At 55.3% G+C, this 26,068-nt stretch overlaps 1 protein-coding gene across 2 annotated transcripts; it reads left to right on the forward strand.

Moving 5' to 3' along the window:
* The first annotated feature begins 7,223 nt into the window (after positions 1 to 7,223).
* SYNGR1 (synaptogyrin 1) lies at positions 7,224 to 23,462 on the forward strand. Of its 2 annotated transcripts, none has more exons than XM_049821790.1 (4): positions 7,224 to 7,381; positions 18,779 to 19,016; positions 20,490 to 20,635; positions 21,815 to 23,042. In XM_049821790.1, the coding sequence occupies exons 1-4, from the start codon at positions 7,283 to 7,285 to the stop codon at positions 21,911 to 21,913; spliced, it is 582 nt and encodes a 193-aa protein (XP_049677747.1). In that variant the 5' UTR covers positions 7,224 to 7,282; the 3' UTR covers positions 21,914 to 23,042. The 2 variants fall into 2 exon arrangements, with proteins under 2 accessions (XP_049677747.1, XP_049677746.1); XM_049821789.1 differs by lacking the exon at positions 21,815 to 23,042 and adding an exon at positions 23,049 to 23,462 and having other exon boundaries at positions 7,228 to 7,381.
* The last annotated feature ends 2,606 nt before the right edge of the window (positions 23,463 to 26,068 follow it).

Consider the following 26,068-nt stretch of genomic DNA (forward strand, 5'->3'; position numbering starts at 1 on the left):
AGTGACGCGCTGCATGGTCTCGCGAGAAGAGCGAGGGGGGGCGGGGGCGGAGGCGTGGCGGTACGGGTGGGGAGCGGGGCCAAGAAGGGTGCGCGGGTGGAGGTTCGCGCTGCGGCCTCTGCGGGAAAACACAAATACCTACAAAATACCCGGCCGAGTTTCTTGAAAATGCCACTGCCTGCACGTACAGGTCGTGAGAAAGCAAAAGGAAAGGGAGGAACGTAATAAAGTACGTGCAACTCCTCCCGTAAACGTGCAGCCGCGGTTCTTTATCACGTTGTGCAAAACCGTGAGGTCCCCGCGCCCTCGTTCAGGTGTACGTGGCGTCAGAGAGCGCGTCCCGCTGCAGGCTTCCTCCTCGAACAGGCTAGTTTTTGCCTTTCCACGAAAAATAACACGCTCGTTCCAAGCTGGGAGTGAGCGCCTGCCTCGACGGAGCATCCCGATGTAGTGTTCAAGTGTTTTATTAAATGGCTGCGGAGTCATAGGGAGCTGTAACGACCCCTGAGTCAAAAGGCACTCGACAAATCTTCGTTGCGGTTTGCGAAAGACGTTAGGCAACGTGAAGAAATGCAGGAACAAGAAATAAAATAAAAATATTAAAAACTAATAAGATAAAATAGGTTTCTCTGCTAACATTGGCGACCAGTACTTTTGCATATATCTCAAAATAGAAAAAGATGTCAAATTATTGCTCTGCTTTGGTGCGGGGACACGTTTTCGGGCCGATCGTGTGTTCTTCAGGGGCTGCGTCCTGCTGTGTATTCCCACGGTGCTTGGTACAGCGCAGCTCCAAACTCAATCAGGGCCTCTGTGTGCTACTGTTGAATTAATAATAAACAATAAAACCAATGTAGATGCTGAGGTTAAGCTGTGAAAGAGGAACTGAAAATAAGACTTTCTGTGGAACCTGCCTGGAGCTGTTGTTATTCATGCTGTTATTTCTCTTGCTCCATTTACTGCTGTTCTGGATAAGCACCGCCAGGACCAGCCACGTCACTGGGAGATGTTGGCCAGCTCGGAAACTCGCCAACACGGGAGCTGGCACTGCACTGTCCCTTCAGGGTAGGGACAAAGCAGAGCCGAGATGAAACCTGAACAGGGAGGGAGCTGGGGGACAGGAGATAAATTATTCACTCTCCCTCCGTCGGTGCCGGGAAATCGGATAGGAGCCGGCTGAAGAAGCTCCCTCAGACTTCCCTGGATTGGGAACCATGTGAGCATCCTTGCGGGATAACTGATGGGATGCACGGCTCTGGCTGAAACATCCCCCGAAGCGGCTCTGGTCCTCAGCTAGAAATCCCGCACCTCCTGGCCAAGGAGGGAGAAGGAGGACCCCCCCAAAGGACCTGGAGCGGACCCACGTCTGAGGGGGCTGGGGAGGGTAACGGGGCTGGACAGGGCTGGCTAAAGACCAGGTGAGGAGGTTACTGAGAAAGCGATGCTGCGAGACACGGTCCCTCTGAGGACCACCACGGGATAGCGTAGGGACAGGCGCCCTCCTGCCCTCGCGAGCTGTGTACTCCACGTTTCACGTCGCTGGAGACATGGGACATGTACTCGGCTTCATCCAGCCCGTGCTCCGGCAGCCAAAGGCCGGTCCCTTTGGAGGAACGACTCCTGGCCGCTCGCTCAAAATGTCGGGGTGTCACGTCGCCTCTGGGTCACCCTGAGAGCCTCAGCAGAGGTAACGCGGGCTGAACCCAGGCTGAAGATAACCGGCACGGCATCAGGCATCCAGGGGCTGGTCAATCTAGGAGCCCAGCCAGCTGAGCTGCTGGCCACATTCTGCTGGCCACAGCCCCTCTCTGGGGTGGGGATGTGGGACACAAGCAAAGCGAGGAAGCTGATGAAACTGCTGGGTGGTTGACATGGTATTAAATATATCCACGAGGTTACCTGTGGAAAATAACCAAACTGCTGACTAATAAGGTCCACCCCCGCCACATCCAGAGGCTGAACAAATTGGGAATAAGTAGATAATTTTGTATTATTATAAGGAACATGGGCCTTAATCCACCGCTACCTGCGGTACGAAAGGGGATGCAAACCCCAGGCCGTGAAGATGATGGTATCCAGAGCTGGGTGGGCTGGAGCTTCCCAGACACGGAGCACCCGGAGTTTGCCCTCGGGATCTCCTGGGGCTTACAGAGAAGGATGTGTTTGACAAACACAGCGCTGTGGGGAGACTGGTGACCCCGGGGATGGCTCTGCACGGAAGCCATCCGCATTCCCACCGTGGGGATGCTGACCTGTAGCATGCGATGTAAGTGCTGCACGTTACGGTGTAGACATTCGTCTGATCACCCCGTGGGACTCGGCACAGGGTCCACCATACCCTGGGCCACAGAGCACTGACACCAATATGAGGATGCTGCAAATGGCGTTTATTCAACTGCGTCACGCCCTTATATACTGCCTGTCGGTCATCCCGCCTCCCTTAACCCTTCTCTTTCCGTACATCGCGAGATCTTCCGAGCGCCAATCCCTACAATTCCCCCCTCACTATGGCGGATGACCGACGGTACAAACTGGCGTTACAGGTATAAGTGATCCCACCACCTCATAGTAATTCGTGTACTGGTGGGTACCCGCACTCTGTATAAAGAGTTTCCGCACGCAAACAGTCAGTGCTGGTATCCCACAACAAACCATAATAACCACCACCAAAAGGATTCCAAATAGGGTCAACGTTTTTCAGTCAATCAAAGACAGGAGCCATTGCCAGGTCGACAAGAGGAGATTGTCAAGCCACTGTCACCTGCCTCCTGTAATTGATTGGCTTTGTCTAAAAGCATATCATAGTCCCCTGCTTATGGGGTACACACAGCGGTTGCTGTAAAGTGGATCTGCGGTGTTCAAAACATCGGTCACACCATTTTGATGTTCGGCTGGTGCGTCACCAGAGTTGTTGTCCACAGCGGTCATACTTGGTAAGCACCCAAGGGTCACAACGACCACAGTGCAGGTACTCAGATGATCTTCTGAACGGCATCCTGCAAAATAACTCACAACAAATCGTTATTGACTGAGGTCTGGTTTCAACCACCGTGACGGCACCCAGCGCACACGTGAGTCTGGGTGCTCTGATGATTGTACTGCAGCATACCCTCTTCCCTGTGTCACCAAGCGCCACCCTCCTTCCCACTTTCCTGTTGGGTCTCAACTAGTGCTGCTTGTAATCTGTTTGTCCAAGCTTCCTTCTAAATCAAAAAAAAAATGGGAGTCAAAATCATACTGCAAAACTGTCGCGAATCCCAGGGAGTCAGTGAACCTGAAAAAAAAACCACGTCTAACAGAGAGCCTGTCATGGGATGTCCTAAGCCGTATTCATCCACGGTCTTCTTCACTTGTTGCAAAAGCTTGCTATCTAACGGAGACCACTCCACCCCCACACCACCTGGACCAGCTCGGACTGGGCAAACTAAAGGGGGTCCTTCAAAACGTATGCCGTCCATAACACATTCCTTTGCTACAATTTTCCAGTCTGGCAACGTGATCTTCGGTGAATCGGGAACTCCTTTCTGTTCCCCAGCTGCTTGTAGCAGCTGCCGCTGTTGCTTCACCTGCTCCTGTATCTCCTCTACTACTCGCTGCAACATCTGCAGCGGATCTGTAGCTGGGTCGGGCACAGGTATTAAAGACATAGGCGTTGCCGTTTCACTGGCTGCTGCCGACTGCGCCTTACAGTCGGAGACAGCCTTTTGTTTTACCGCTGCGTGCGGCGGACGACAGCGGTGTCCGCCCACCAGTTGCCACGCCTCCTCTAACCGTTGAGCCGACCCCTCGATTGAGTCCGGACCACTCTCTTCCTCTTCCGCTACGCGCGTAAGAGGGGGTGTCCCGACTTTCCTTCCTCCTTCCTTTGGCCGTGCTCCGCCTCTCCCGACCTCCGGAGAGACATCCGGGGAGAAGGCGGATGTCGGCGCCATCTTAGGGTGAGCTTGTGGCGCGGTTCGCAAAACACGTCCCGGCACCCAATCCTCCGGATCATACAGGGGAACCGCTCCCTCCTCTACCTGCTCCTTTTCTGATCCCTTCATCACAGCCCTCTCCGCCTCCTCTAGTCTCTGCCTCTCCTTCTCCCGTCTCCTTTGCTCCGCCACGGGTTCCTCTGCCTCCTGAATTAACTGTCGCTCTTTCTCCCGCTCCTCCTCTCTCGCCCGTTCACGCTCCCGTTCAAACTCCTCCCAAGGGTATCCCGGTGGTTCGGCCGGTGCTGACGGCTGCACTGGGAGCACCAGAGGCGTCTGCTCCGCTACCTCCGTCAGCCCTTCCGTCCGTGCCCCCCCATCCGCCTGCACGCCCCGCTCCGCCTGCGCGTGCATCAATCTCTTTGCTTCCTTCCATGTTAAGCCCTCCTCCCGCACTTTCCTGAAAATCGCCCTAATCCGCCCCCACGTCTTTAACTCCGGACCATGCTGCGTCGCCATAGCCCGTTCCGCTAAAGCCGCGGTGCATTTCGGCCAGCACTCAGGAGACAATATGTCCCCCGGGCGCTCTATCGCTTCCTCTTTCAGGAGCCGCTCTAGGCAAGCTTTCGCTTCTTTTTGTCCCATAGGGATTTTTACCTCTCTAGAGCACGAGTCCAACACCTTCAGGACTCCTTCCATGCCTGGCCAGGCCTTCGATTACGCCCCGCGTAATCCGCCGATGTCCAATCACGTCAGGGTCACCACTTGTAGACATTCGTCTGATCACCCCGTGGGACTCGGCACAGGGTCCACCATACCCTGGGCCACAGAGCACTGACACCAATATGAGGATGCTGCAAATGGCGTTTATTCAACTGCGTCACGCCCTTATATACTGCCTGTCGGTCATCCCGCCTCCCTTAACCCTTCTCTTTCCGTACATCGCGAGATCTTCCGAGCGCCAATCCCTACATACGGTTACATCAAGTCACTGCAAACATTAATTAAACAGTTCAAGCAAACACCTACCTAGAGAGGCAAATCCCGCCGCCAGCTGCGCAGGTGTCACACAGCTAAGCCATTCACTGCGGGGAGGCTGGTTACCCAGCTAGCGTGAAATAATTAAGAAGGGCATATCCAAGTGTTAAACATGCTTAATCAACTCCCAGAGACCTTCCACTTCCCCTCCCCAACGCCAGTCCCCGCAGGTTAAGTAAAACCCAAGGATGGAGGCTTTGCTGGAGGAACTCTGCGTGCAAACCTGTATGAAAAAGCCCATACAGACCGAGAGGTGCTTCGTTTGGAGGACGTTTCATTGCCTGCCCTAACCTGGCAGACAGCACGAAGGGAACCAGTACAAACTGGAGGGCTGAGGGTCCGGTCGTGCTGGCGCTGCATCTCATCTTCCCAAAACAGAGCTGCCCCATCCCTGGAAATATTCCAGGTCAGGTTGGACAGGCTCTGAGCAACCTGATCTAGTTGAAGATGTCCCTGCTCTGTTGCAGGGCGATGTTGGACTAGATGACCTTTAAATACCCATTCCAACCCAAACCATTCCATGATTCTATGGCTGGATGTGACGGGGGAGCGTCCATCCCCTCCCTCCAACCTGCCCCTCAGAAGGTGCCCCACAAAGGATAAGGGATGGCTGCTCACTTTTTAGGGTGCTACTCCTAATGGGCAAACAAGGGTGGGCTTTAAATGCTCTTTCATATCCCCCAAACGTTTGCCAGTAGCTCCTGCACCGAGCTCTTGAGTCGTGGAGCCGATTCGTAGACTCTGCCAAGAAAATGGATTGGGACTCAGGGGGAATGAAGGGGGTCAAGCACGTTCCCCATCCCACTGCTCTGCCCTTTGCTCCCTTGCTGCTAACCTGACTCTCTGCATAGGTGTGACCCGGAGGCGAGCGGGACGTAAGCCATCCAGCCGGTCATTCTGCTTCGTCAGCCTCCGTGCTGACGGTTGGGTGCAGCACCATCACTCCGCCTGGGTCCGGAGCAGAAGCAGCTGGTTTTGCTGCCTAGCTGCCTTGTTTGGCCAGGTCCAAACCCCGTTCACCCAGAACGCTGGCACATTTTGGACACCTATTTAGCAAAACCAAACCTCTCCCCTCTTCATTTTTCTCCCCTTTTCATTCATATCCCCCAATTCCTGGGGATTTAGCTTTCAACGGAGGGACTTTTGTATTTCTGGGCCCTTCGAGGATGCCCCGGTGCTGTCAGACCTTACAGAGTGCTCACGGCATTCCCACCTCGCCCTTTGGCCGGCTGCTTCCAGCAAAGCTGCTGCCTGGTTTGAGTTGAGTATCTCCGTACCGAAGAGCTAGAGATATCCCGTGGTACATCTCTACATTTTTTCTGCTCAGCTGAAGCGTTTGGGCAGTTGGGCTCCAGTTGCTGAAGCGGACGAGCAGACTGAAAACGGTGTTGGCTTCTGCTGCCGAGCTTAGGGAACCACATTACAACCCAAAGGCCTCGCTTTTAATTTCAGTCCTATTAATATAGATTACCGGGGACTCTGCAGAAGCCAGCGGGCCGCTGGTACGCAACTACTCGGCGCAAAAAGGCCAAGGAGCTCGAGCCGTCCCTAAGGCCGGATGGCTTCTCCCCAGGCGTCCCTTCCCGGCCGTGCCGGTGGCCAGTGGTGGTCCTGTGGACGCCGGGGGAAGCCCAGGTGACTCCCAAGGCTGTAAGGGATGCGAGGTGCATATCTTGTGGTCTCTGCCCCCCACCCCCGGAGTTGGGGGGAGGGGGTCTCCCCAAAATCTGGCCTCCCCATGTTGGCAAAGGGCCTCTTTTTTGGCCTGCTTGCCCCCTCCCGGGGGACGAGCCCGAGGCGCGGCTGCGGCGGGATTTGGGGGCACCTGGCAGGGGCGCAGGCAGGGAGGACCCCCGGGACAGAGCGCTCCCACGGACACCCGCGTCTCCCCCCTCTATGGGGGGGCTGCAAGCGCTGGGGGGGGGAGGGGGGGCTGCCCCCGCCCTTCTGCTAGGCCCTACCAAAACAAAGCGGGGCACCCCCCCTCTCCCTTCGCGGTGGGGGGGGGGGCTTTGTACCGGGGGGGGGTGTTCACACACACACACCCACCCCCGATACTGCGCCCTCCCCGCCCCTCGCCCCCCTCCTCCCACGGCCACCCCCTCCCCGCGATCTGACGGTTCCGGGGGGGGGGGGGGAGAAAGAAGGGGGTGGGTGCGCGCTCCCGGCGCGGCGCGTCCCCGTGGGCGGGAGCGTGCGGCTCGCCGCCGCCGGGCTGCCAGGCACGGCTGGGCTCGGCTCGGCTGGGCTGAAGCCGCCGAGCTTTCCTCCCCCCCCCCCCCCCTCCTCATCCCTCCCTCCGCCCGCCTCCCGCCCACCCCCGCGCCGCCATGGACGGGGGCGCCTTCGGAGCGGGGAAAGCCGGCGGCGCCTTCGACCCGCACGCCTTCATCCGGCAGCCGCAGACCCTCCTGCGGCTCCTCTCCTGGGTAAGGGGTCCGTCACCCACCGGGGGGGGGCTCCCACCGGCAGCGGGGTTGCGGGGGACGGACGGACGGACGGACGGACGGACTCCCACAGGCAGAGGGAGCGGGCGGCGGGTTCGCTGCGGGGCGGCTGCCGCGACCTCGGCGGGACGGGGGGACGGGGGGGGGGCAGCTCCGTGCGAAAGGGCTGTGTGTTATCTGTGCGTTATATGGGCTGGTACGTCTTTATTATTATCGCGTGTTTCGTACGTGCCTGCGGATGCACCGTCTATACGGATGCATATGTCCGCTGGTCCCTCTCCGCGCCTCCAGAGCCCCACACGCAGATATATACGTGTACGCCTCCGTAAGCATTCCTGCCTACAGCTCTATATGCCCTACATCTCTATATACCCACAGCTCTATATACCCACATGTATGTTTGGATATGTGGATCTGCCTCTGGGTTTATGTATCTCCATATGTACGTATCTCCATATATATATATCCGCATATACGTGCGCGCACACAGCTGTACAGCCGTACGGACGTATGTACCCATGTACGTGGCTATAGGGCCGTACGGGGCGAGAGCACGCTGGTTCCTCCCCGGGGAGGGAAGGGGTGAACCGTGACCCCGTCTTCATCTCTGCTCTTTTTGGGGTGGGGGTCTTCTGTCCCCCCACCCCATGCCGGTGGGTTTATGGCGGGCGCGGGGAGGCAGCGGGATGTGGGGGGACGGGAGGGAGCTGCGGTCCTGGCGTGGCTCCCAGCGGGTTGGAGCTCAGGGGGTGCTGGGCTCTGGCTGTCTTGGGACGAGTTGGGGGGGCTGGGTGTCGCTCTATGTTTTATCTTCATCGTCTCCCCCCCCCCAGCCTCCTTTCCCTGTAATGCTTTCCTCTCCGTAATTTGTGGGGAAGGGGACAGGGGAAAAGGGGGGTCTAATGGGGGCGGTGGGGAGGGCACGGGGTGCCAGGGGGAAGGTCTCTCCTCCTTCCCGTGACACGGATCCCATGGCTGCCCGTGGGACTGGCGCGTATGTGCAAGAAGGTCATCGGGATTAAGGGTGCGAGAGCTGCAGCACCGAGCTGGCGGGGGAGAGATTGAGGTCTCAGCCGGGAGCGGAGAAGGGAGGGCAGGGAGGGAGAACGGAGGAGACACATGCGCACCGGGGCTGGGAGGAGAGGCGTCAGGCTGGCTTTGGGAAAATAAAATAAAATCGGTGCCAGGCGGGGGAAACGAGGAGAGAAAGGGAAGGTGGCTCGGCTTGCTGCCGATGGTGGGGAGGCAGCCCTTGCGCTCCCGGCCGGGTGGGTGATGTCCCCTCTGGGTGATGTGACGCAAAGGGCGGCCGGAGAGCCCCGAGACGGCTGAGGACGTGATTAATGCAGGCGGTCTGTCCGTCCGTCCATCTGCCCGAGCTTGTTTACGGTACAGCACATCACGCCGGCAGCGGGCTGGCCGCACTGGGGCTGCCACTGGGCGCTGGGCGAGGGGGTGCGAGGGGGTACGCGTGCCCCCCGCTCCCGGGCGGGTGGAGCGGAGCCAGCCTGCGTGCCCGGGGATGATGGACGTGATGTGACCTACAAAGGCTTTCCCGTTCCTAATCTCCATTACAGAATTTCCTCTTTCTGTCTCTCTCAGTCTGGTGGTTGGGTTTTTTTTTCCCCTTCATCTGAGCACTGCGGGATTTTGGCTTCCCAGAGGCACCAGGTGAGGCAGAGAGAACAGGAAATATGTTTATTTTTTAATTAGGCACCTACTCTGCTTCAGAGTATCTCAGACACTGTCGGCTCGCTCGCCAAGCTCAGCTCTGTGCCCTGCAAGGTCTCCCCAGGCAAGGAGCGCTTCCCGGGGACTGGCATCTCCTTGGGACCCCGTGCTGTTTCCCCCTGCCCATCTGACCTTGACAGAGGACAGGATGGGATTTAACCCAGGCACTTCACTTGGCCATGGAAATTAAAGTTCTTTTGCAGGAGCTGGAGGCACTCTGGGTCAGCAGTCCAGCAAGGGAGGCTGGCCTGGCCATTGTGGCACGAGGCTACGTGTGCACCTCTTCTCTCCCAAGATAGAAGTTCCTTCTCCTGCTTTTCCACCGGCTTGGTCTTGTCTCTCCTCCCGAGTGTCTCTCCCTCCGCAAAGCTGGGGAGCCACAAGCTCATCCTAGATATTTAGTTGTGGTTTTTGGTCTTTTTTTTTTTTTAACTTGAGGCCAGGGGGGTCCTTATAGGCATTGAAGTCCTAGCTCAGGCTGTCACAAGCATCAGACCCTTTATGGCCCCTTCCATAAACTGGTTAACTTTGCTGAAAAAGGACTATTTCCCAGGGTTTTTGCCCTTCTCGCTCCCTCTGGGAGAAGGTTCAGCGGCTCCAATGGTCAGGCCCTTCCACCATAAATCTATTTGTGGCTGGGTTTTTATCCATTTGCTTTTGTGCTCTTACGCCCTTCAGTTTACATGGTACTTTTTCCTCCTTGGTGTTTTCCCCTGGGTGTATTTATAGACTGCGGTCACGTCTGCACTTAGCCTTTCTATCGCCAGGCTCTATGAGCCAAACTCTTCTGGTGGCGAAGGGCTCTCCCTCCCCGTGGTCTCTGTCCGAGTCCTTCCCTTCACCTGCTCTTGCACACACTGGAAGCACCTTGCTTGCCATCTCCAGAGATCTCATTTGCCTTTATCCTGCTCGTGGCGTGGGTGGTCCGTTGTCTCCCCAGGGCAAGCTGGAGGCTCCTTTTGGCCCGTTTCACGTGATGGGCTTTCACTGAGAGCAGAAATTCTCGTGATCGCTTCCCTGGGCAGTGACCTTGTGCTCAGGTCATGCTGCCTTTTAGCAGACTTTATGATGGCACGGAGGTGCGTATGGCTTTCTACCAACAGGCAGCAAAACTGGCTCCAGCCCAGGGAGTTTGCAGCCCAATTTGAGATGGCGGCAAATCTCCAGGGAGAGCTGCAGGAGCAGGAGCAGGTGGGATGACCAAAGATTATTTACGTTGCTCCTTGCTGAGGAGGAGATGGCATAGGTTTGACAAGGAGGATGCTCAACTATGGAAAGAGGTTAGCAATTCTGGAGCATCCGTGCACTGCGACAGTGTTGTGAGGCAGCTCAGGTTTCTCGGGTGCTTCGGAGGTCAGGCACAGCAGAAGAAGTATGCATCTCCCTACAGAAGCGTTGCCTTGCAAGGGTGCTGGCAAGTGGTGGTGGTCCTGCAGAATGCCCCTGTCAGGTTTGGATGTTCAGCCTCAGTGTGAACCATTTCTCTGCTGCTGCCTGCCCCAGATACGCTTGCCTGGATGAAAAAAGCACTTTGTAGCGTAGGGAGGCAGCCCTACAGAGCAGTCCTTCCTGAGCATCTCTGCTGAGGATGCCTCCAAGGGCATCTGGGTCTTGCAGAGAGGGGACATGTCCAGTCTGGCTGGACTGAGGCTTGCACAACGAAAACAACGTGCTGCTGGAAGATCCTGGAGGCTTCCCCACCTCTCTGTGGGGAAGGGCAGAACAACTCCCTCCCTATTCCCAGCAGCGGCGAAGAGAAGACAAGCAACTTGCCCTGTTGCGATGGGTGGCTGGGGTTTACTCCGAATTCCGGTCTTTCAAGGCATTGCTCCATGTCATGCCACTTTGCTGCCGGTTGCAACACGGAGGCATGCTCTGAGCTGAGCTGCATTGCGCAGCTGGTGCCCTGCAGTAGATGTGACATGGGTGGGTTTTCTACCACCCCGCCATATAAACCTGCTTTCAGCCCACTTAGGTGACCCAACAGCTGGAGCTCGTGGAGCTTGGTGACCCACACCGACCTGGAGCTGTGCGCTACAGTACGCAGCTCCGAGATCATTCCTGAAATAAAGCAGGCGAGCGTGGGCACATCCCTGCGTAATCCCGTCGCGCCCTGACCGACAGTGCTCTCCGCAGCCGGTGCGGGGGAGCTGGGAGGCTCCTTTGTGACCCGCAGGCGTTGGATGTAGCCCTGGCTCCATAAATAAGTAAAACGCTAATTGAAACGGGTTGTTCCAGGTGCTCCTGACTGCGTGGAAACCTGCTCGCTGGAGAAACTGAAATGCTGCTTGATGTAAAAGCATAACAAGGTGAAAGTAACTCGCCTTTTGGAAGCAGGTCCAGCTAGGTGGCTTGAGTGAGAGTATTCCAATCGCAGCCATGCAGGCAAAGCAGCCTATTAAGACTTGCCACGTGGACTGAGACACCGAATTTCTCTCTGACGCCAAGGGCATCACCCCTCCGGAGGGAGGTTCGGTGAGGAGAGGTGCTGCCTGCCCTCCATCTCCTCCTCCATCGCCTGCTGCCATTGCCACCACGTCCCCTGGCTGGTGGGAACACGCAGCCGTTTCGAGCCGGGATGGGAAGCGTCGTCCCCCATCTCTGCAGGCACGGCACATCCCAAGCAGCTCCGGCTGAGCATGCGAGGCAGATGAAGGACGGGAACTGCGTCTTCGGCCTCGCTATGACAGGCTGATGCTTGCGAGCTGGAGGATGGGGGCAAGCTCTGGTGTGGCAGGGAGCCAGGTCTCCTGCCTTGCCGGTGGGTCCTGTCTTGCCACGCTTAGGACACCCTTTGCCTCTTCCCCCCCACGCCGCCCTTCGCCGTACGGAAAGGACACGCGGCATGGGTTTGCGGTGAGAGTTAAACCGAGCCTTAGAGCCCAGGGGCCTAAGTCTCAAACCGGCTGCAACCTCCGCCTTCTTTCTGTCCCAGCTAACTTTAGCTGAGATGTTCCCCCCATTTGTGGACCTCAAGCTCTCTGCCTCTGCTCCTCCGCCTGATTTTTGCCCCAGCCACCACGCTCCCTGGCTGCGTGCTTGCAAGATACCTCGGCACGCGATGAAAGAAACGCGGTGGTTCAAAGCACGTGCTTTGAGTCAAGCCCTGGGTACGCTTCTTCATGGGGTCCCCTGCCTTTGGTCAGCTTCAGAAGAGTTTTTTGGGGATTGCTGTCATTGGGATGAGAGGCCGTGTCCAAAGATGAGCAATAGATGCGCAGAGCCACAGGGTGATTTGGGGTTGGATACAGCAGGTCGTGTTGTTTCCAGCATAGCGTTTCCAGGAAAGATCTTGGAGCAGGAACAAATCTCTTGTTAATGGCATTTGCAGATAAAAATCTGAGAAACAGCATGTAGGGACCAAAGGCAGTCAGAAATATGAGCAAAAAAATAAGATAATCGTGTGTAATCTGCTATTTCAAAACATGAGAGGCACACAGGTGAGGAGCAGAGAAATGGCTTGGAGATGAGACATGGCTAAGGCAAACGTTTGTGGCAAGACAAGGCAGCAGAAAGGAGCAGTGTGAGGTGAGAGGAGCGGACGTAGGTGGCCGGGGATGTGGTCCTCCACCTAGGTTGGCACAGCCAAGCCAAGGAGGGAGAGGTGTGTTGCTAGAAAGAAAAGTGAACTCTTCCTCATGGAAGAAGATGCAACTTTTGGATGGTCACTTCGCTAAGCAGTGACCTGGCAGTGTAGGGACCATCTGGAAAGCACAGAAGGACCTGGATACCACCATGGAGGTGCGGCCATGGGGAGATGTCACTAGTAGCGGTAGGACAAAAGATGCTGTTTGACCACGAGAAGAGCATGAGACCTGCGGGACTGGGACAACAGCTCCCTGTTGCCCCAGTGAGCATCTTCCCATGGCAAAGCTCTTCCTCCCTCCCCGGGATGACACGTGGAATAGCCACTGGCTATCATCGGTGGCTTCCCGGCTGCCGGCTCCCAGGGGCTTGGGCTGCTGCGAGGGGGAAGCTTGACCCAGGCACTGGTCTGGTGGGAGGTGGAAGGGTTAATGGCCAGCCTGTCAGCTGCCAAGCCATGTGTGAAAAAAAGCCTGCTGGCCAGGAAAGCCTGTCCCAGATCCCGTGGTAGGAATTAGGGATGCGGAGCCTTTCTCCTCTCCATCACCTGCTCCGGCTCAGCCCTGCCGTGGCTGCTGGCCAGGGAGGGTGAGCTGGGACGGAGGTGCTGCGGTATCCGTGCTCTTCCCCCGTCCCATGCTCAGGAAAATTGGGTACTAATGGGTAGGGGGAGGCTGGCCCCCTGCAGCACCCGCACAGGGCTCAGACACGCCGTCGAGACCGTGGGCAGGAGTCGTTCGCTGCCGGCGTCGTGCCGGCTGGAGGGAATAAATAGAGGCTGCCTGTTTCCAAGCTGCCAGTCCCATGCGTATCAAAAGCTGCATATGTTTTCTTCAAAATGAACTAAATACAAGTCGATTTAATGATGATGATAATAATAATAATAATCCATGTCTGTGCAGGGCTCTCCAAAGCTTTCCAGAGACTACATTTGTGAGTGGCTGAATGCAAATGAAAACCAGATCATCTCTGCCAGTTTATCGTTTGCACTCTGCCCGTCTCTTGCTTTCTTTTTAAACAGATTTATTCCTGGTTGTTACCAGATTGGATACAGAAGAGGTTATTGCTTCATTCTGCCCGAGGTAGATTTGATTTGAAGTCCTACAAGGAATATTATGTCACCAAACTATTTCCTCTCTATAATAGAATAAAAAGGGGATTTGGGAGAGGGAGGGGCGACACGCAGTGCGACAGAGCCCGTGACCGGAGGGCACCGCAGCGAGCCCAAGCAGGCGGCTCAACAGAAACCCTCTTCAGCCTCATCCCCGCTATGACCATCATGGGGATCTTGGGGATGAAGTCAGGAGGCAGCGTGACAAACTCCTGGGATGAGGTGCAGGAAAATCGTGGTGCACCGCCGGAGGCTGGCTGTGCTGTGCATCCATCACATGATGCTCAGGAACGTCTGATGCGCGGCGTGGTGGAAAGCCTCACATGATGCTCAGGAGGTTTCGCCTGGCTTTCTGCGGGGCTGAGCCTGCAGCGGGGAGGTGGGGAGGGACCCGAGAGCCTCTCCTCTGAGGGCTGTCTCTTGCCTTTGCCTCTGGCAAAATCAGATCACCCAGTTCAGTGAGAGAAAGAAAAAAAAAAAAAAAAGATCTTTTATGGTGGTATGCAGTCTTTTGCCTGTTCTGCACTTTTTTCGCTGTAGTGAGCCCTTACGCTCCTGTAATGGCCAGCACGAGCCCCTTGAGAGACCGGGACAGGGAAATCTCAGCCTCTCCCCATCTCCTACCTGCAGTGTTTAACATTACATTCATTTTACTACATCTTTCGGCAAGTTGCACCGTCGGCTTTGCAAAGGGCCTGGCTCTGGGCTTCACTTGGTGTCTCGGAGCTCTTTGATGAAACCAGAAGTCTAGGGAAATCATTGCAACAACCTCTGTGGATGCGATGTTTAAGGAGCGGTGAAGTCAAGAAAAGTCACGTCCCGGCAGCAGCACTGAGTTGGTCAAATCTTCTCCACGTGCTGTTTTCTGTCCCTTTTTTTGAGCGTAGCTGGATATATTACTGCTTATTAAATGCACACCTCCAGACAGGCCGTGCACCTCCCAATTAACATTGCTCTCGGAGGCTTAAGGAAACGCTCTCAACCTAAAAAATCTAGTTACTCCAAGTCCTGTTAACTGACTTAAGCAGCCTTGCTGAAGAAATGAGGCTGCCCAGTTGCACAAAGCTGGGGATGGCTGGCTGGTTTTCGTCACCGAGCGTAGGAAAGCGGCTGATGATCTCCCTCTGCGGAGCATCGGGATGCGGTGCTTTGCGCTTGCCTCCCGTCAGCCTTCGGACAAGTCGCTTCCCTGCATCTCGGTGCTCGGACAGGAGCACCCCGCCATCTTCTCATCGCCTCCTCTTTGCAGCTGGATGCGTATTTTGGATCATTTTATTAGTGGCTGTAGGCAAGACTTTGCGCAGCGAGGATTCGCTGTGCCGAATGGGGGTAGAAGGAACAAGCAGTGGTAACACGGAGGGACGAGAGGCTTGTGCCAGTAGCTGGTAGCTGGCATTTCTTCAGAAAGTGCTGCAGATGTGATGGGAACGGCAATGTAAATGCTTCATCCTTGCAAACTTGGTGCTTTGTTTATAATCCAGGCAGACATTCATGCTGCACCTGCTGCCTGGATCATCTTTGCACAGGCATGGATTGTGAAATCAAGGAAATAAAAAATACTTGCTCTTTCTAAGATGACTTGCTATGTCCATGAGCTTCCACCCACCTGCCCTCCTTACCAACGAGAAGTAGCTGCCATGGATTAAGCGTGCAACAGTTTCTCCTGAGGGCTGCGAGATCTGGGCTCTCATAATTATCATTTTTTCTAGAAAATTGTTTGTCCATTCACCTGTCACAACAGTTCCTGGGTACAGCCATCCTGGGGATAAAATGGGCTGCCTGTCAGCAGCAGCAATTGCCTCTTTTCCTGCTGTCCAGCTCTGCCTGCTGGTCTGAAACCTCTGGTTTGAGCCTGCCCATTCTTGCCCAGTTGGTGTTACCCAGTCCAGCTCAAGGCTTGTGTGCACAGCGGATCCTCACAACGTTTTGCTGGGCCGTGGGGGTGGTGGTAGGCTGGCAAAGGGAGCAGGTCCTCTCCACTGCCACTGACTTTGCCTTCTCTGCACCGCCGGGGAGTGGAGCGTGGACCAGAGCTGATACCAGTGGTGAGGAAAACACAGAGAGAAGGAGACATCCCGTAAGGTGCTATGCTTTGGTCCATAGAAAGCTTTCCTAAGGATAAAGAGTACTTTGGGGCGGCTGTTTCAGGACACAGAAGATAAGCATCTGCAGTGACTTGTTCTGCTTATGAGTGAGAATAATACCCTTAGTGGAATCTCCCAAGAAAACTCCTAAGATCATCTTAAATCAGATGTTTGCCTGTAAATCATACCTTGGGCACCTCCAGGCTGCAAAACAGGTTTCTCTTCATAGGAGAGAAGTTGTGGCAAGCTAGAAATGCCACCTCTCCTTGAAAATTTGGGAGGGGGAGATGTCCCTCTGGTCTCGTGACTCTGAGCTGTGTCTTTACGACGTGCCAGCATAAAAAGGTATGAAAGAGCAAATGCAAAAAGGAATTATTTTGCTGCTTTTGCTCGCAGATGAGAGCTCTTCCAGGCCAGCAGCAAACCCAAAGATAAGAGCAGAGGGAAGATGTGTATCAGGATATGAGCAGAGTAAACAGAGGTGTCTCTGGGGAGAGGCCATTACAGAAGTTCATTCATCCCAAATGAGTAAGCAGAGACTCGCAGTACAGCTCATTGCAAGGGTTGACCTGACTCAAGGAATCGATGTTTCACCAGTTTTGAGCGCTAAATCAAAACTGAACACCAGACTATGCCACTTTTGAGGCTGTTTCTCATCTTCCAAAGAGAAGATACACTTTATGTCTAATGCTGTGGAAAACAAGGCACCACTTTGTAATCCCAATATATGGAGGTTGGTACTTCAGGTGGCAGCATCGGCGCTGGTCGCAGCCTCACGCTGGGACGTCGCTTCGGGAGTCTGTCAGCTCCCCCTGTGGTTAGAGGAACACGGTGTTACTGCCAGTGGTCCTAGGCAGACCTGTCAGCCCAGCCTGTTGTGATGATCTGCGAGACTTCCCACTGAAAGAGCCTGGCTGTAATGGTGTGCAATTTTGCTGCTTTCCAAACCACTCAGGCTGAAATTTTGAAGACCAGACCTTTGCTTCAGGCAGAAGAGATTTTTATTTAATTTTCACGGGCAATTTCTGCAAAATATGATCAATCTTGATTTTCAAGAAGAGGGAGGAAGAGGACAAATCAGTTATTTTACTTCTAAGCTTAAAAAGCTCTTGTGAACTTTCAGAGAACCCATACAGTCCCCACACTTAGGAGCACCAGCTTCCAGCTTTTTTAGTTTGCTGTAGTGTGTCAAAAATACGCCCAATCTCAGCAACCTAAGTGTGACCCAATTATGAGCCTTGGGGTGAAAAAATAATATCGGTGTCAGTGGATACTTGTTAGAGTTTGGCAGCTGAAATGTGGTCAGCGTTGAGGATCTGCCCAAGGGCTGTTGGGGACTGTGAGCAAGGTTTTTCCTCGGGTTGTTGATGCCACAGGTCAAACAGCAGAGGTCTGTGCTGTGGATCTCAGGCATCCAACCCTACCGATGATAGATGGTGTATTGGGTTGGCATTAATCAACAGCTAATTTTCCTGGCGCTCACGAAGCCGCTTCTCCGCTTTCTGGGTTGTCTGCCCTGTCCTCTTCTGGTGCTTGGTTGGGTTAAGTGGTACGAGGGTCCTTCTGACCTAGCAAACCCTCAGACCGACCTCCGCTCCCTGCAAGAGACTTGGCAACTGCATCTTCTTGTGTACTGCTTCTCCTTGGGGTTTGAGTGATGGTTCCGAGGGTGCCAACCTCCTGTTGCGCAGACAACTCCCAGGCTAGCAGAGTGCCCCGGTGATGTCCTAGTGTGTGTCATATGTATGTTCTCCCCATGCTTGAGGTCCCACTTCCCATCTGCCTGGGGCTCTCACCGGCAGCCCGCAGACGGGCTGTTCCTACTGAGGGTCTCAAGATGCCCTGCAAAGAAAAATCTGTACGGGCAGCCTTAATCTTCCTCTCTTTCTCCTGTGGCTGCGAGGGGAAGCTGTTTATTTGAGATGCAGGACTGGGGCTGCTGTAAATAGCTCTCTGCTTTGGTCAACCTGCTGTGTCAAAGAGGGACAGCCTTGTGGCAGGCGACGAAGGCTAAGCCCATGAGCGAAGATTAGACCAGCGACTGCGGATTATGGCATTTCTACCTGGACTCGTCCTTAATTCTACCCGATTTAAAATAACATGCAGCGGCAGTGGCGGTGACGGGTAGGGAGGACCCATGGTGGCCCTTCCAGGTGGACCTGGAGGGGGGGATGTTTGGCCCATGAAATCCGTGGGGAAAGTCGGAGGGTGTCGGTGTACAGGTGACTGGGCAGAGGGATAGGTAGTGTCTTGGGCTGGGCTGATGGAAAACTGGTGGAGAGAGGTGTGTGATGTGCGGGGAGATGGGGAGAGCGGGAGCCCGGCAGAATGGAGCTGCAGAGCAAGCAGGGCTTGCATTGTGGGAGGGTGGATGGGGAAAAGAGCGTAGTAGCTGGATAGATAAAATTAGTGAACAAATGCGTGGTAGAAACAATGAATTCCTAGAAGGGAAAGGAGTGGGTGGGAGAATAAGTGCAGACTAAGAGGATTTCCACTACTTGGAGCCCTTGTATGCAGGCACCCGCACCAAAGCCATATCCCAGTTTACACTCCATGTCACCTCCCTGTGTGTCTGCGGGAAGCTACCCTTACTCCAGACTGCGACTGCTTTACATTGCTTTAGATCAGATGGATAAAAAGGCTCAATCTATAAGTGTCCTATTTTAAGTTAATCCTCAGAAATAAAATGAGACCATCTCCCCAGTAAACTCCCCGTGGCTACAGCCCAGGCAAGGCAGCAGGACGGGAGCGCCGCAGAGCAGAGAGGTGCCTGCGGAGGGTGTCTGTCCCCTGCAGAGCTCTGCTCCTTTGTGGTGGTCCAGAGAGATGGGGCTTGCCCTGATGTGTCTCCTGCCTCCCTCCCCCCAGGTGTTCTCCATCGTGGTGTTCGGCTCCATTGTCAATGAAGGGTACGTGAACCGCCTGGACGAGACACAAGAGCACTGCATTTTCAACCGCAATCGCAATGCCTGCAACTATGGCATTACCGTGGGTGTCCTCGCCTTCCTCAGCTGCCTTCTTTACCTGGCTCTGGATGCCTACTTCCCGCAGATCAGCAGCGTCAAGGACCGCAAGAAGGCAGTGCTCTCGGACATCGGAGTCTCGGGTGAGCTTCCTGGCCGGTTGGCCATAGTCCCCCTCTCCTCCACCGGCAAGGGAGAGGGAGGGAGCTTCTGCCGCCTTGCAGGCCAGGTCCCTGCTAGCAGGGAGGTCTTTGGGTTCCTTACTCTCTCTCCCCTTTTCTTTTCCTTTTCTTCTCAGCCAATGTGGCTGATGCCTCTCTGCTGTTCTCCATAGGCGTAGCTCAGGGAGCCCTTTAGGATCAGGAGATCCTGCCTCCCTGCATGCTTGTGCTTGCTAAGGCCAAGCGTTGATGCCTCTGGAGATGGTACTTCCTTCTTTTCCAGCTCCACGTGATTGAACCCTTTATATTTTAACATAAAAAAAGGTTGAGGGTTTCACGAAGGCTGACTAAACCATTCCTCCTAGGTTACCTGGCATTCCCTGTGTGAATAGCTGTGCAGGACCTCATCCAGCCCTAAGGCTTATTCTAACTTATAGTCAGATATTTCCATCCCCAGTAGCGTGTTGAAGTGACGGACAGAGTGATGATGTGTGTGTACGTGCACGTGTAATGGCAGTCAGCAGCATCACGACGAGGCGCTTTGCTCTTGTGCCGTGATCCCGAGTCACTCTCCTGGCTTACTCCAACCACACCGGCAAACTTCTCCACGTCAGGGTCCCCCCCCAGCGGTTTGTCAAAGGGGCCACGAGTGGAGCGAGGGCAGGATCGGGTGCAGCATCTGAACTCATTTAGGACTTGTGGCGTGCAAGTTTGCTCACTGTTAGCCCCTTGCCTGGCAGTCCTGTGTACAGCTAACCAGAGAAGGGGAAGGGGGGGGCTGAGCCCTGTTTCGCTGCCGTTTCAGAATGCCCGTTTCCCTCGCTGCCGGGTGTCTGGCTGCTCCTGGCAAAGAGGCTGAGTCCCACTCCTCCCCGCCAGCTGCTGGTCTGGAGTCGGGGCTCCCCGCTCCCTTCACCCCTTTCCCAGGGGTGCAGCACGTTAACGGTCCTTCAGCAGCTTTCCTCGGTGTGAGTCCCTCCGCCTGTGCTGTCCTGAGCAAAAGCCGGTCTCTGTGCAACTGCAGGACGGCTGTTTCCCACGCTTTCTGCAGCTCCCTTGGAAGGAATTGCTTTTCGCTTGTCCTTGCAGGACAGGGTTGCGAAGCAGTGGCTGTTTCAGAGAGCCCAGGTGATCGCTCCTGTACTGGAAGCCCTTCAGGCTCCTTCCCAAGGCCAAATGCAAATCCTGTGATCAATCCAAACAAGCAAATGAACTCTCCCGGGTTCTGCAGACGCCTGTTGTCACCTTGACAATTTAGCCGTCAGCGAGCCTGCCAGCTCGCTTGGGCTTAGACAGGCTGCGCAGTGAGAGTTTGGCCCAGTCTGCAACACACTGGTGGGTCTCTCATAGGGTTGAAATTTCCAGAGAAACGTGACGTGGTTATGTTCTGTTCACACATACCTTCTTGATCTCTCTCCCCTTCCCCTTTGCCATGCTGGTGGTGGTCCATCGCAGCCTTTTGGGCATTCCTCTGGTTCGTTGGCTTCTGCTTTCTGACCAACCAGTGGCAAGCTTCAAAAGAAGAGGACAACCCATTGAATGAGGGAGGGGATGCAGCCCGAGCAGCCATCACGTTCTCGTTCTTCTCCATCTTCACCTGGGTGAGTACAGCAGCCATGATGTTGGATCAAGTGTCCCCTGCACTGTGTTAGCTTGTGGGGAATGGGAGGTGACTGGCTAAGAGGGATTCAGCCAGTTCACATGGCTTCTGAGAAGGAAAAGCAGGAGGGGAGGTGGTTAGGAGGTAAACTTGGGAAACAAGGACTCAAAAACTTACATGGAAGAAGGTGCTAGAGCATTAATAAGCACAATGGGAAAGGTGGTCCTATATCCCAGTAAGGAGTGTCCTTGAGAAACCTCTAATATGACCTTGGACAAGCCAGCTCCCCACGCATCATTTTCCCTGCGCGTCGGAGGACTTTAACAGCATTTCTACCTCACAGACGCTAAGCAGAGAAGGGAGCTCCAGGCCCGGGGGTTGGACCCATCTCCCTCCCTGCTTTTCTCCCATCACGTGAAATGTCATCAGTGGCCACAAGAGGATGCAATCGATCGTCGTCCCTCTGGGCTCTCCGTCTGCACCCGTGACTGCAGCACCGCCTCACTGGGTCACCTCTTAGGAAGGTGATGGTGCTGTCTCTTAAGACAGCCTTTTCCCCAGCACTTCTTTGTTGCTAGTTTCTTGGAAAAACTGTGGTGTGCAATATGAATATCCCCTACAATTTCTACCCATCTCGGAAAGCACCAAGCCCGAGTGATTTTTGGCTGAAGTAACAAGATAGTGCCAAGCAGGAAGGCATTTTAGGCCAGTCTCCATGCGTAAGTCCTTGTGGCTTTATCATCTCCTCTCCCTTCAGGCCTTAATGTTGGGTGGGGGCCAGGTAGAAAGGGTGCTGTAAGACCACGAAGCTGTCAGAGAAGAAGGGGGGCTGCAAAGGGTTGTGCGGTCAGCACCCTCGCCAAGGTGACACCAAGCAGGGGCAAGGGACGGAAGCGTGTGTCCCCCCGCCACAAGCTGTGTCCTGCGCTCGACTGCTGCCGAAAGCCCCTTGCAAGCTCCAGCAGAAAGTGTGACAAGGAGCAAGGCTTTTGCAAGGGGTCCCTCACGGCCCCTTTTTGAGGTGCCACCACTGGCAGTGGTCCTCCGTGATGCACAGGCTTGCAAATGGCTGAATAGGCATCCTCTTTCCCTGGTTTCTTGGGGTTTTTATTTCAATCAAACGTTCTGGTTTGCTCTTCCTTACTGATTTTCCTTCCCACACCCCTCTCTCTCCTCACAGGGCTTCCTCACGTTTCTGGCTTTCCGGAGACTCAGAGACATTACTTTTCAGGAAGAATACAACACTCTGTTCCCTACCTCCCCATCCTTGCTGCCTTAGTGCCCCTTGGTGATGGGGGAATTTCGGGGAAGGGGTGGAGGGTTGCAGCTGGAGGAGGTTACTGAGCAGAGACAGTTCCAATGCCCCGACCATGGGTGTGTGGTCACTGCAGGGCACGGGGTGGGAAGACATTGGCCATTGAACTGGAGTGGGGTTGGCCACTGACGGGGGGATCTCCCTCTGGGGAGCTGGAACTGGCAATTTCTTCTCCTCCTCCTCTGCTCCCTTCTCTCCCTCACCCGTACCCTAACTAATGCTGCGTTAACACTGCTGTGCCTTTCTTTTGATGACTGCTCAGACCTAATACTTCAGCCAGGAGAAGCCCTCTGCCCCTACCACTTTATCTCCTCCATTTCCTCCCAGCCCTCATTCCCCAAAAACCTCTCCCCTTGTCACCTGCTAGACCGCTCACCTCTATCAGGGATGCTCTGGGACAACGAGCCATGCCTGCTGGGGTCCGTGACGCTGAACCCCATGCCCGGGCTGCCTCAGTCCACCAAAAAGGGTGTCCTGCTTGTGGTGCCTGGAGCAGGAGGCAGAAGTGCGCTTGCTAACCGTCCCCTGGTCCGGCAAGCAGCTGCCTTGCCTCCTGCTGCTCCTTCCCAAGATCCGCGCTGCACCGTGCGGACATTGTCCGGTGAAGGGCTTACAGGGGATGACCACTACCTCGCTACTCTGGGTCAAATCCCGCTCTCCTTCCTTGCCTCCGCAGGCAAAACTGCTGCGTACATCCAGCCCAGCAGACGAACTTTCTGTGGTGCTGCTGAGGCAGACTGCCTTCCCAGGGGCAGGAGGTGCTGAGTGGGATAACCACACGCCAACTGAGCCTCTGCGACCTGTGCCGTGTCGGTGAAACCCCAACCGCCGGGCAGGAGGTGCCCAGCACACCCCAGAGACGCAGCTCGCAGCCATCCCTCCTCTCTCCCGGTGGGCTCGTGTTTTCTGTGGGGCAGCCTGAACCTCCACGCTCTTGGATTTGTTTCACCGGCGGTCTGCCAGGCGGGTCTCGCACACTAATCCGTAACCACTACTAACCCCACTTTTGTTTGTTTCTCTTTCTCGGTATGTTCCCCCCCTCTCTTTCTCCCCTTCCCTCTCTGCTTCCCATCTCTTCCCTCCACCTCCTCCCTTAAAGGCGGGCCAGGCATTCCTGGCGTATCAGCGTTTCCAGCTGGGTGCCGATTCGGCCCTCTTCTCCCAGGACTACATGGACCCAAGCCAGGACTCCGGCATGCCTTATGCTCCCTACACGAACGAGGAGGATGCTACAGATGCGGTGGGGACGTACCAGCAGCCCCCTCCGGCAGATGCTTTCGACACCGAGACACAGGGGTACCAAACGCAGAACTACTGAGCCACCGATGCCCCTTTCCCTTCCCCTTTCCCTTCTCTCCCCTTTCCCGCTGCCGGCAGAAAGCCAAGGCACAAACCAGAGACGTGCGTAGTGGCACAAGAGGTGGCTCTCAGCTATGCTCCAGCCTTCTGGGTCATCTGTTTTTATTTATCGTTTTTAAAAAAGGAAAAAAAAAAAAGAAAAAAAGGTTTCCCCATCACCTCTTCCTTCTCCTCCCCCCCTAAAACTACCTGCCGAATCCAAATTCTTCCAAAATCCGTCACCACATTGTGACAGGAAGGTCCCTCCTTCCCTCCTCTCCCTCCTGCCTTGCTGCGGAGGGCAGAGTCTGGCCGGTGGGCAGGAGAGGGGCTGTGGCACCAGCAGGGCAGGGGAGAGGGTGCTGGAGGTAGAAGGGAAGGTGTGAGAGGGACCGGGGACCTTCCTAGAAGAGACAGTGTCACTAAAGGCTGGAGTAGACGTGGGAGCATCTGAACGGGGCTGGAGGGCCTGGCGGCTCAGGGAGAGGGATGACGGTGTTGGAGTCAGTGTGCGGGAGTGCGAGGGTCCAGGGGGGCTGGAGGGGAGCAGGAACGGCGTCCCCCGTGCAAAGACAGGGTGGCTTTCCTCTGCCACACACTATGTGGGAGGGGTGCTTTATTTTTAGAGGGTTTGGGGAGAAGGGGCATGGGGAGGGGCACAAAGAGATAAAATGGGAAGGAGGAAGATTTGCAGGCACAATGAAAAACCACAGGCACGTCTGTAGGTTACAGCAAGAGGCTCAGCAGAGCAGAGGGGCAGTGTCAAGAGAGATTCTCCTTCCCCAGCCCCCTTGGATTGAGGTGGAGGTGGTTCTCCTCGCCTGTACATCCTGCTCGCCACTCTTAGACCAGCGTTTGGTGAGGCAGGAGGGGAGCCATGCCCAGTCCCCGGTCCCCAGATGCAGTGCCTGTGGGAGGAAGGATGGAGGAGGTGGGCTTCTAGGGGGTCCTGAGAGCCCTCATCCCCAGCTGGGCTGGTTCGAGGGCGAGAGGAGAGCTTTGCCATTTCACCCTGGGCAGGAGGAGGAGAAGCAAGCCAGTTTTGCTCCTCAGGTCCTGCTGAACCCTCCTCCATTCCTCTGCTACCACAGTGCAAAGCCTCTTGCTGACGCCGTCTTTGCAGCACAGAGGAATGGAGCAGGACTCCCCCAGGAAAGAAATACTGCTGCTGGGACGGCCAGCGTGCATCTGGCTCTTGCCCAGGGTTGCAACCAAGCAGGGAAGGGTCCTGCCTCTCACTCAGATGGGGAGGAGGTCTTGGTGTGCAGAGAATTGCTTGGGGCCAGACGGAGCTCTCTGAAAACGGGTCTTGCTGTACTTTATGTAGACTATACCTTAGTGCGTCTTCTGCAGCATCTCAGATCCTGGCTGTCTTTAAAGCCTCACCTAGGTGGCAGTGCTGACTCTCCGATAGAGCTCGTCTGGACATTATTCCCCACTCCTGGTTTTGCTTCAAGTAAAGACACAGCTGTGGGAGCACACTCTTTTATTCCAGGATAGAAGTAAGGTCTATGTGTGAAGACGGTCCCTAAAGGGAAATAATTCAGCAATTCTCCCCAGCACAGACATCCCAAAGCACAAGAAGCAGGGTATGCCTTGCAGCAGTGAGGACCTCCATCCCCCAGGCAGCCGCCCTGCTCCACACAACACTGGCCCCAAGTAGCAGAGATGAGGAGCAGATCTAAAATCCATAGGTGCTCCCCCTCAGCGTCCAGCCTATTGCCCGTAGCACCCTTAGGAGTCGTGAGGATGGGCCTGTGGTCGTGTGAGCATCTCATCTGGAGGACACCGAGGTTACCAGTCCTTCCCCTCCTTCTCTCCAGCTGCCCCACAACGACAGGGAAGGGGTAGAAACCATAGCAGAGCTGCAAGCCCCAGGAGGGAACAGGGGCAGTTGGTCTCAGCTGTATATAGGCACCGTTTCTACCTGCTCTTCCCAGCAGACTTGTGCTGCTGGTGGCTGTCCCCATGGCTCGTCCTCCCCATGGCTTGTCCCCCCCCTTGCTGGTGGTTAACCACTGGTGAGGATGGGAGAGGGGGACCAGCTAGCCCTGTGGATGTACCAGGAGGGACTGGGCACACATCCCTCGCTCTGTGGCTGCGAGCGAAAGCAATATTGTAAATAGGAGGGGTATTTTTTTGGAGGGAAGCCGCTTGGGCTTCTTTTTCTGTGGGCTCAGCCTAATATTTAGGCTTGGGAGGGGGTTACTTTATTGAGAGAGGTTCGTTATGACAGCGGCTGTGGGGGGAGCTCCCCCCCAGTCTGTCTCTCCTGCCGGGGGAGAGGAAAGAACAAATGATGAGATGGAGGAGGAGGAAAACTACTTGTACTCACCCAGATTCATCTGCGTCATGCTTCATGCTTTCATTTTGGGGGGGGAACCAAGAGGAGGAGGCTATAAATCACTAGTTCTCAGCACAAAAATGTGTTGTACTTTTGCGGAGGAACTGCCTGTCACTTGTCCCCTCTCGTCGGTGAGGGACCAGGCGCATGGGGAGAGGTGCGGACCATGCAGGGGGTCTCCCTGGGGCTCTGTTTTGGGGTGTAGCACAGGGGCATCTTACATGGCCCTTCTCCCATCAGCGTTCCGCAGACGGCTAAACACCGTTTGGGGCTGAATAATGAGCAAGCTTTTCTTTATCCTCTCTGGCTTGCTTCCCTCATGTAACCAGCTGATGGGCTCTGGTGGGCTTGATGTAGGAATGAGCCTCCCCGCTCAGAGCTGGCACTTCAGTGAGACATGAGCCAGGTGGCCTCATCCTGGGTTACTGCCCATCTTT

Source organism: Accipiter gentilis, chromosome 18, assembly GCF_929443795.1.
Source record: "Accipiter gentilis chromosome 18, bAccGen1.1, whole genome shotgun sequence".
Taxonomy (NCBI): Eukaryota; Metazoa; Chordata; class Aves; order Accipitriformes; family Accipitridae; genus Astur; species Astur gentilis.

Coding starts and splice junctions, on each gene's coding strand:
- SYNGR1 (XM_049821789.1), top strand. CDS start 7,283: ATGGACGGGGGCGCCTTCGGAGCGGGGAAAGCCGGCGGCGCCTTCGAC. Junction 7,382..18,778: donor TCCTGCGGCTCCTCTCCTGG/GTAAGGGGTCCG, acceptor CCCTCCCCCCAG/GTGTTCTCCATCGTGGTGTT. Junction 19,017..20,489: donor CTCGGACATCGGAGTCTCGG/GTGAGCTTCCTG, acceptor GGTCCATCGCAG/CCTTTTGGGCATTCCTCTGG.